At 40.9% G+C, this 10737-nt stretch overlaps 1 protein-coding gene across 3 annotated transcripts in view; it reads right to left on the minus strand.

The window, feature by feature from the left end:
• rerea (arginine-glutamic acid dipeptide (RE) repeats a) overlaps positions 1-10737 on the minus strand; it is a 353076-nt gene that overhangs the window by 157525 nt on the left and 184814 nt on the right. For all 3 annotated transcript variants that reach the window (XM_034173287.1, XM_034173289.1, XM_034173286.1), the window contains exon 3: positions 6027-6097. In XM_034173287.1, the coding sequence (XP_034029178.1) occupies positions 6027-6097 (71 nt within the window). The remainder of the gene's footprint in view (positions 1-6026; positions 6098-10737) is intronic.

The raw sequence follows: 10737 nt of genomic DNA on the forward strand, positions 1-10737 counted from the left end.
TGAGAGACAGAGAGTGAGACAGAGGTCAGCTCACAGACACCAGGATTCACGTGCCCTCCCGCCCCCTGGATGATTACCTGTGTTTGACCTCTAAGTCAAGTTGCAGTTGTGGGGTGCTTTTTTTTTTTTTTGCTGTGTTTTTTGTGTGTGCACGTGCGCACGAGGTAGGGTTGCTGCCGTGCTCCGCACTCTAGAATCAATCCGATTAACATCCTGCTGCAACGGGGTCTGGTTTGTCCTCTACAAGAACAGCGGCTCACCTTAAAAATCACCCGTTTGATCACACACAACTCAGTACTTAATCACTTCGTTGGCTCACAGTGCAATTAGCTTCAAAATACCACTGACTGTCTATAAAGCTTTTATTGATATGGCTCGTCAATACATCAATGATGACTGCAAGCCAATCAGACCTCTCAGGTCATGCTGCTCTGGTTCTATGATGAAACCAAAAATGTGTTCTGAACCCGCAGAAGGATTTTACTTTTTAGCCGCTTTGGTCCTGTGCTCTGGAAGCAACCACAACTGACCTGAGATCTGCTTCTAGGCTGGCAGCAGGATGACCAAAAGTCTAATTTTTCAGTGCACATTCCCATATTAATTCATTTTTATCTCTCCCAATTTATTTTCAAGGCAGAGAGGGAGGAAAAAAAAAATCAATTTCAGGTTTTCATCAATCACACGCTGCAATATCCATACAATGAGCATTGCTGCCCCACCCCTGTGTGCTGGTCCTGTTGATCTGTGGTTACGAAGCCGGACCAATACACAATATATCAGTATTGTACTGGGTACTGAGAGCTCTGCTAGACTCCAAATTTTGCCTTGTAAAATCAAAGTGCAACTAAACGGCTTGTGCTGTATTTTGTATTCATGCAACAATTCACCAGTATCAAAAGAAACGACAACATCGAATGGGCTGAGTTCAGCTGTTACACTTTCATTTCCGCATCTTCAAACTCTAGGAAAAAATCAAAGGCCAGCAAGGCTCACGCGGGATTGGTCAAGGAATGCTAACTTAGCCTGCAAGGTAAAAATAAAATCAACATGTCCGACACTTTGTTAATCCTGTCCTTGTGTTTGAGAAAGGGGAAAGATATTTTTTGCTATTTATGCTGTGCTAGCTATCTAAAAATAGCTGGCTTCTTCATCTGGGCTTTTTCTACACGGCACTTTCTGCTACTGTATGTGATGCTGCCCCCCAGTGTTGAACAAAAGGGGAGCTGAGGGTGTGCTAGCCTGCTGCAGCAAAGTAGTAAAAACCCGAAGAAAGTCCTTGCTCTTTTTATGGAATATGCATTTTTAAAAGGTAAGCAATGTCATTTTTCCTTAATCTAATTTTTCTTGGAAAATGAAAGTCGACACAAAGAGATGCAACGAATTGAGTTGAATGCATGTTTTCTAAGGGACAGATGCACACCCAAATATTTCGCCATCACCCTACACTCCAAGGAATATAACTAAAGAAAACTCAAGAGTCTGCCTTTCTGACTGGAGTATTTTACACACAACATTATTTTTATATCTGTACAATTTTCTTTCTGTCTTTCTTCCTTTTTTTTTTTTTTAAACTTCCAGGAGGTTTATGACGTTGCATTGAAATCCAGTTACTTTTTACAAGACACCATCACATTCACTTTGTGTAACATGGGTTTGAATTGCTGATACAGCCCCCATGAGACAAAGTAATAAGGCACTTCATCAGCCAGAGAAGAAGAAAGTCCACTGACTGGCAAACTTCATACATCTTTTATATCTCATCAACTAGAGTGTGCATGACTCCACATTACAGTCTTTTATCTTGTTAATGGAAACAGGCCCACTAAAGCACACACTGTTGCATAAGGTTTTTTTTTTAATTATTACTTCCTTTGTTGGGGTGGGAGTGTAGAAACTCCAGCTAACGGGGGGCTCTCAGTAATTTTTGAGACCTTTTGTCCCATATGTAATAAAAATCAGTTATGGATATAAGCAGATCTGCCAAAAGCACAAACAAATATTGAAATTATCAATGTTTATACAGCATGAGAACCAATAAGGTGAGGAGGGAGGCAGTTTTCCCTGTTCTCAAAAAAAAGAAAGAAAAAAAGGGCTCATACAATTAAACCACAGTACTGCATTTGGGTTATTTTAACTTTTTTCTGTTGCTAAATTCTAATGTTTTTTACATATCTTTTGTTCAGCCCAATAGACTGGATCTACACTGACCATGTAAAATCCAAGTCAAAGGAACGCATGGCGTGCTGCTGCACTACAGGGTACACAAGAATTAGTTATCGGTATTGAATGCATCTGGCTAATACATAATGTCACGTCACCACGTGCATCCCTACAAATGGTGCCACTTTGGCTCTTTCATCAACTGCTGGATCCAGTGATGAGTGAAGTAATCAGTCAAATTCCATTGGGAATAATTATCCAACTTTCTGCAGCAACACTGAGCATTGCATTGCTAAGTGTTTTCATTAGATGCGTTTACAGTGCATCCGGAAAGTATTCACAGCACTTCAACTTTTTACACATTTTGTTATGTTACAGCCTTATTCCAAAATGGAGTAAATTATTTTTTCCCCTCAAAATTCTACTCACAACAACCCATAATGATGATGTGAAAAATTTTTCTCAAATGTATTAAAAATAAAAAAAACTAAGAAATCACATGTAAATAAGTATTTACCCTTTGCTCAATACTTTGTTGATGCACCTTTGGCAGCAGTTACAGCCTCAAGTCTTCGTGAATATGATACCACAAGATTGGTGCACCTCTCTTTGCTCAGTTTTACTCATTCTTCTTTGCAGCACCTCTCAAGCTCCATCAGATTGGATGTGGAGCGTCAAGTGCACAGACATTTTCAGATCTCTCCAGAGATGTTCAATCAGATTCAGGTCTGGGCCACTCAAGGACATTCACAGAGTTGTACTGAAGCCACTCCTTTGATATCTTGGCTGTGTGCTTAGGGTCCATGTACTGCTGAGGTCAAGAGCGCTCTGGAACAGGTTTTCATCCAGGATGTCTCTGTACATTGCTTTCATCTGGGGGCCACTAGGACCTTCAAAACAGCAGAAATGTTTCCATACCCTTCCTCAGATTTGTGACTTGAGACAATCCTGTCTCGGAGGTCTACAGACAATTCCTTTGACTTCATGCTTGTTTGTGCTCTGACTGTCAACTGTGGGACCTTATATGTAGCCAGGTGTGTGTCTCCAAATCATGTCCAATCAACTGAATTTACCCCAGGTGGACTCCAACTAAGCTGTAGAAACATCTCTAGGATGACCAGTGGAAACAGGGTGCACTTGAGTGCAATTTTGCACTTCATGGCAAAGACTGTCAATACTTGTGTACATAAGTTTTTAGCTTTTTTTTTTTTTTTTTAATTTCTCATAAATTTGCAAAAACCTAAACTTTTTCACACTGTCATTATGGGGTATTGTGTGTAGAGTTTTGACAGGAAAAAATGAATTACATCCATGTTGGATTGAGGCCATAACATAAAAAACTGGAAAAAGTGAAGTGCTGTGAATACTTTTCGGATGCACGGTGTCTCTGCTAGTTTCACTGTATACTGCAGTAATGCATTAGTACTGACTGTGGTTGTCTCTTTTTGTGTCTTAGTTGGTGGACATTTGAGGCACTTCTATGTGCACGTACATTTTCACCTTGTGTGTGTGGCCTCTGTGTTAACCTCCCATCATCACTCTGCCTACTGGCAGCCATTACTTAACCCCCCCCCCCCACCCACCACCACCGAGCTTTCCACTAAAGCCCCTTTCACACTGGCGTATTCGTAGAGCTGCGTATTGCTGTGTTGTGGTTCATTTAAATACGCCCGAAATGCGCGCGTACTCAGCCTTTTTCCGTGTTCGTTTCATACTTGCAGCTGCGTGTGTTCGCTTTTTAATGTGTGCACACCGTCGCGTGTACCATGCCGCTATTAAACCAGTTCAATGCTATTTTCTGCCTCCGTGGAAGTGCACTCTGTTCTCTACTGCAGGTGTGGTGCGGCTCAAAAACAGTCATTTAACATTATTATCACTTTACCGAGGCGTTGCTAGGCCGGTATCGTAGATTTACGTCGACGCTACCTGGCTATATTTGTTTACGCTGTGCGCAAACAAATGACGTCATAGCACGCAGCCCAAGAACTGTCCGCAGAGGGGAAAAAAAAAACTGTCCGCAGAGGATAAGATAAAAAGGCGAGAAGTGTGTGCTGGTCCCAATATGGATATTCCGGATGATTTTCTCATGGACAGTACGACAATGAACAGCAGCCAAAGCAGCCAGCTTGATGAGGACGCACTGCTGAATTTGGAGAGCAGCGCGCACCAGCCGACATGACAGAAGTTAAAGTGAGCCAACTTTTTATGTACGTGTTACGTGTTGTGTATCTCAGTATAAAGTGATAATAATGCAAATAACATGCTGTTGTCTTGTGGTATGCATTTTCAGAGTCCCTCTGTCCATGCCCAGTCATCCAAAATGACAGATATTCACCCTTGTCTAACTTGGGCGAATATATCTAACGAGGGTGAATATCTGTCATTTTGGGCGACTGGGCATGAATGTCGGGCCTCTGAAAATGCATACTGCCCTCCAAAAGCATGTTATTGTTTTTTTGTTTTGTTTTTTTTCTCTGTCTTGGTGGATCACTTTCATTGTGTACAGATGCTGCTGAGTCTGGCTGTGGTAAAGGCTGTCGTGAATGAAAAGCTGCTCGTTAAACTTTTAAACCTCTGGTTGCTCCAATCAGGTCCGTTGATTTGATCAGACCTGAACGATCCCAAACAAAAACCGTGAGCAGCCAAATAAACAACAACAACAGGAGCGCCGTGTTGCACAGACTTGCATGCAGTAACACTGTGCTGCGCAGACCTGCTTAAAACTGCGTTCAGCTCTCTATGCTTTCTTACGCCGAAGAAAATTAAATATGCTTAATTTCTTCTGTCCTACGCGCGTAGCCCTCAACATACTGCTGCGTAGGGAGAAAAAACACGACGTAGAGCTGCTAAAAGTGGGCGTAGAGCTGCTCAACTCAGAGTAGACGATACGCCACAATGAGCAGCTCTACGAATACGCCAATGTGAAAGGGGCTTTAGACTTAAAACACTTGCAATGGCTGCCCCTTCAGACTTTGATGCTGCTCCACTTTGCAAAAACAAACAAACAAAAATGTTTTTATTATTTTCATATTCGGGGAGCGGCTGCCCATTCAAGTAACACACAGAAATGATTTGCCCTCTATATTACACCAAAATAACCACTTAAAAATCACTTTCAGCTGCAAGATAAATTTCACAGATCATGACATCATTTTGTATTTGTTAAATGCCACCTTCCAAAGTCTAAAGCAATCCAACTCTGAAAAAAGTTTCACTCCACTTTTCGAGATTGTACATTACTTTACAAAAAGTCTGCAGGATAAATGGGCAGCTGTTAGAGAGGGATGGACTCAGAATGTGTTTGAGTAGTGCTACATACTGCACCAGGATGGGCACAGATAAACCTGTCATAGATTTAATTGCCTTTTCGCTGAAAAAAGAAGCATTGCTTAATCAAACCACAGAAACCTGATAAATCAGCCAGTCTCACCAGCAAATTAAAAACAATTTCATTATTTATTCGGCAGAAGACGTAAATTAGCTTCTTTCGGACATTAAAAGAAATAATCTATGCAAATCCAAAGTGGTTAAGATCGCTTTCATTTAATCAATTTAATGCTCCGACAAACGACTTTATTTCCATTACAAGCATTATTACACAAGCAAAACCAGTCAATATTCCAGCCTGATTCTCAGAGCCCCCCCACCTCCAAACAAAGAAAAACTCATTTTATTTGACCATGACTAGTGTTCAATGGGTTATCAATCTCCACATAGTATGCACGTCTCAATAGTTACATGGAACAATCGTGTATAGGCAGCCATGACCCTGATTACGTCTGGTATGTCACTGGAACAACGGAAGTTTTTAAGATATGAACAGAGAATGAGTAGCTTCCAGTGTGAGGATGCAAACTGTTACTCACCAACTTGAAATCCTGAATGCTACAAATGAAATAGGGTGTGTTTGGCCTCCGACTCTCAATGTACACACAATCTGAAAGGGAGAAAGAAAAACGGAGGAGAACATGACTTTTAAAGAAGATGCTCACACATCCAAAAAGTTCAAGGTTTTCAAGTAATAAGGTTCAGCAATGTTAGTGTTTTTTTTTTTTTTTAAGTTATTATACCTCTGCTGGAAAAAAAAAAATTCTCCTTGAGTCAAATTCAATTGGAATGCAAGTAATAGGATTAAGGACTTTTGGAGTGCTACAAGGTTGCCGCTCCAAAGCAAACATTACGCCCAAGGGGAATTATGTTATTGTTCCACTCCATTTATACACCAGTGAGCACTGCAGGCTTTAACCCTGTCCTGTCACTGTGACCCACGCCTGCAAAATGACGGCTTCTCTATCTGTGCACAGAATTGAGCTCCACTCACCACTCCATGCTCACTCATGTTTTTTAAAAACGCTGCCAAATTGCATAACCTTCGTAAGTGTAAATGGACGGGCCCCCTCGCGCTTTGTGTGTGGAGGTGGCCTTGGCCAGCTGTGCTTTAAAATTGAATGTGACTGGTGGTATGGCCAGGTCGTGAACCCTCATCTCCTTAACAAAAACATTCACGCTGCAGAGGACACACAGCCACTTCTGTAGAAGAGAGGAGGAGGAGGAGGCTGAGTGCACGAGGCTAACGGCTGCTGCTAAGTCTGGCACAGCAGATTTGAGAAACAGCCAATGGTGAGAATTATATACATATACATATACACATATACATATATATACATATACACATATATACATATATACATATCAATCAATCAATTCAATCAATCAATTTTTTTATATAGCGCCAAATCACAACAAACAGTTGCCCCAAGGCGCTTTATATTGTAAGGCAAGGCCATACAATAATTATGTAAAACCCCAACGGTCAAAACGACCCCCTGTGAGCAAGCACTTGGCTACAGTGGGAAGGAAAAACTCCCTTTTAACAGGAAGAAACCTCCAGCAGAACCAGGCTCAGGGAGGGGCAGTCTTCTGCTGGGACTGGTTGGGGCTGAGGGAGAAAACCAGGAAAAAGACATGCTGTGAAGGGGAGCAGAGATCAATCACTAATGATTAAATGCAGAGTGGTGCATACAGAGCAAAAAGAGAAAGAAACAGTGCATCATGGGAACCCCCCAGCAGTCTACGTCTATAGCAGCATAACTAAGGGATGGTTCAGGGTCACCTGATCCAGCCCTAACTATAAGCTTTAGCAAAAAGGAAAGTTTTAAGCCTAATCTTAAAAGTAGAGAGGGTGTCTGTCTCCCTGATCTGAATTGGGAGCTGGTTCCACAGGAGAGGAGCCTGAAAGCTGAAGGCTCTGCCTCCCATTCTACTCTTACAAACCCTAGGAACTACAAGTAAGCCTGCAGTCTGAGAGCGAAGCGCTCTATTGGGGTGATATGGTACTATGAGGTCCCTAAGATAAGATGGGACCTGATTATTCAAAACCTTATAAGTAAGAAGAAGAATTTTAAATTCTATTCTAGAATTAACAGGAAGCCAATGAAGAGAGGCCAATATGGGTGAGATATGCTCTCTCCTTCTAGTCCCCGTCAGTACTCTAGCTGCAGCATTTTGAATTAACTGAAGGCTTTTTAGGGAACTTTTAGGACAACCTGATAATAATGAATTACAATAGTCCAGCCTAGAGGAAATAAATGCATGAATTAGTTTTTCAGCATCACTCTGAGACAAGACCTTTCTGATTTTAGAGATATTGCGTAAATGCAAAAAAGCAGTCCTACATATTTGTTTAATATGCGCTTTGAATGACATATCCTGATCAAAAATGACTCCAAGATTTCTCACAGTATTACTAGAGGTCAGGGTAATGCCATCCAGAGTAAGGATCTGGTTAGACACCATGTTTCTAAGATTTGTGGGGCCAAGTACAATAACTTCAGTTTTATCTGAGTTTAAAAGCAGGAAATTAGAGGTCATCCATGTCTTTATGTCTGTAAGACAATCCTGCAGTTTAGCTAATTGGTGTGTGTCCTCTGGCTTCATGGATAGATAAAGCTGGGTATCATCTGCGTAACAATGAAAATTTAAGCAATACTGTCTAATAATACTGCCTAAGGGAAGCATGTATAAAGTGAATAAAATTGGTCCTAGCACAGAACCTTGTGGAACTCCATAATTAACTTTAGTCTGTGAAGAAGATTCCCCATTTACATGAACAAATTGTAATCTATTAGACAAATATGATTCAAACCACCGCAGCGCAGTGCCTTTAATACCTATGGCATGCTCTAATCTCTGTAATAAAATTTTATGGTCAACAGTATCAAAAGCAGCACTGAGGTCTAACAGAACAAGCACAGAGATGAGTCCACTGTCCGAGGCCATAAGAAGATCATTTGTAACCTTCACTAATGCTGTTTCTGTACTATGATGAATTCTAAAACCTGACTGAAACTCTTCAAATAGACCATTCCTCTGCAGATGATCAGTTAGCTGTTTTACAACTACCCTTTCAAGAATTTTTGAGAGAAAAGGAAGGTTGGAGATTGGCCTATAATTAGCTAAGATAGCTGGGTCAAGTGATGGCTTTTTAAGTAATGGTTTAATTACTGCCACCTTAAAAGCCTGTGGTACATAGCCAACTAACAAAGATAGATTGATCATATTTAAGATCGAAGCATTAAATAATGGTAGGGCTTCCTTGAGCAGCCTGGTAGGAATGGGGTCTAATAAACATGTTGATGGTTTGGATGAAGTAACTAATGAAAATAACTCAGACAGAACAATCGGAGAGAAAGAGTCTAACCAAATACCGGCATCACTGAAAGCAACCAAAGATAACGATACGTCTTTGGGATGGTTATGAGTAATTTTTTCTCTAATAGTTAAAATTTTGTTAGCAAAGAAAGTCATGAAGTCATTACTAGTTAAAGTTAATGGAATACTCAGCTCAATAGAGCTCTGACTCTGTCAGCCTGGCTACAGTGCTGAAAAGAAACCTGGGGTTGTTCTTATTTTCTTCAATTAGTGATGAGTAGAAAGATGTCCTAGCTTTACGGAGGGCTTTTTTATAGAGCAACAGACTCTTTTTCCAGGCTAAGTGAAGATCTTCTAAATTAGTGAGACGCCATTTCCTCTCCAACGTACGGGTTATCTGCTTTAAGCTACGAGTTTGTGAGTTATACCACGGAGTCAGGCACTTCTGATTTAAAGCTCTCGTTTTTAGAGGAGCTACAGCATCCAAAGTTGTCTTCAATGAGGATGTAAAACTATTGACGAGATACTCTATCTCACTTACAGAGTTTAGGTAGCTACTCTGCACTGTGTTGGTATATGGCATTAGAGAACATAAAGAAGGAATCATATCCTTAAACCTAGTTACAGAGCTTTCTGAAAGACTTCTAGTGTAATGAAACTTATTCCCCACTGCTGGGTAGTCCATCAGAGTAAATGTAAATGTTATTAAGAAATGATCAGACAGAAGGGAGTTTTCAGGGAATACTGTTAAGTCTTCTATTTCCATACCATAAGTCAGAACAAGATCTAAGATATGATTAAAGTGGTGGGTGGACTCATTTACTTTTTGAGCAAAGCCAATAGAGTCTAATAATAGATTAAATGCAGTGTTGAGGCTGTCATTCTCAGCATCTGTGTGGATGTTAAAATCGCCCACTATAATTATCTTATCTGAGCTAAGCACTAAGTCAGACAAAAGGTCTGAAAATTCACAGAGAAACTCACAGTAACGACCACGTGGACGATAGATAATAACAAATAAAACTGGTTTTTGGGACTTCCAATTTGGATGGACAAGACTAAGAGTCAAGCTTTCAAATGAATTAAAGCTCTGTCTGGGTTTTTGATTAATTAATAAGCTGGAATGGAAGATTGCTGCTAATCCTCCGCCCCGGCCCGTGCTACGAGCATTCTGACAGTTAGTGTGACTCGGGGGTGTTGACTCATTTAAACTAACATATTCATCCTGCTGTAACCAGGTTTCTGTAAGGCAGAATAAATCAATATGTTGATCAATTATTATATCATTTACCAACAGGGACTTAGAAGAGAGAGACCTAATGTTTAATAGACCACATTTAACTGTTTTAGTCTGTGGTGCAGTTGAAGGTGCTATATTATTTTTTCTTTTTGAATTTTTATGCTTAAATAGATTTTTGCTGGTTATTGGTAGTCTGGAAGCAGGCACCGTCTCTACGGGGATGGGGTAATGAGGGGATGGCAGGGGGAGAGAAGCTGCAGAGAGGTGTGTAAGACTACAACTCTGCTTCCTGGTCCCAACCCTGGATAGTCACGGTTTGGAGGATTTAAGAAAATTGGCCAGATTTCTAGAAATGAGAGCTGCTCCATCCAAAGTGGGATGGATGCCGTCTCTCCTAACAAGACCAGGTTTTCCCCAGAAGCTTTGCCAATTATCTATGAAGCCCACCTCATTTTTTGGACACCACTCAGACAGCCAGCAATTCAGGGAGAACATGCGGCTAAACATGTCACTCCCGGTCTGATTGGGGAGAGGCCCAGAGAAAACTACAGAGTCCGACATTGTTTTTGCAAAGTTACACACCGATTTAATGTTAATTTTAGTGACCTCCGATTGGCGTAACCGGGTGTCATTACTGCCGACGTGAATTACAATCTTACCAAATTTACGCTTAGCCTTAGCCAGCA

Source organism: Thalassophryne amazonica, chromosome 6 (genome assembly GCF_902500255.1).
Source record: "Thalassophryne amazonica chromosome 6, fThaAma1.1, whole genome shotgun sequence".
Lineage (NCBI taxonomy): Eukaryota > Metazoa > Chordata > Actinopteri > Batrachoidiformes > Batrachoididae > Thalassophryne > Thalassophryne amazonica.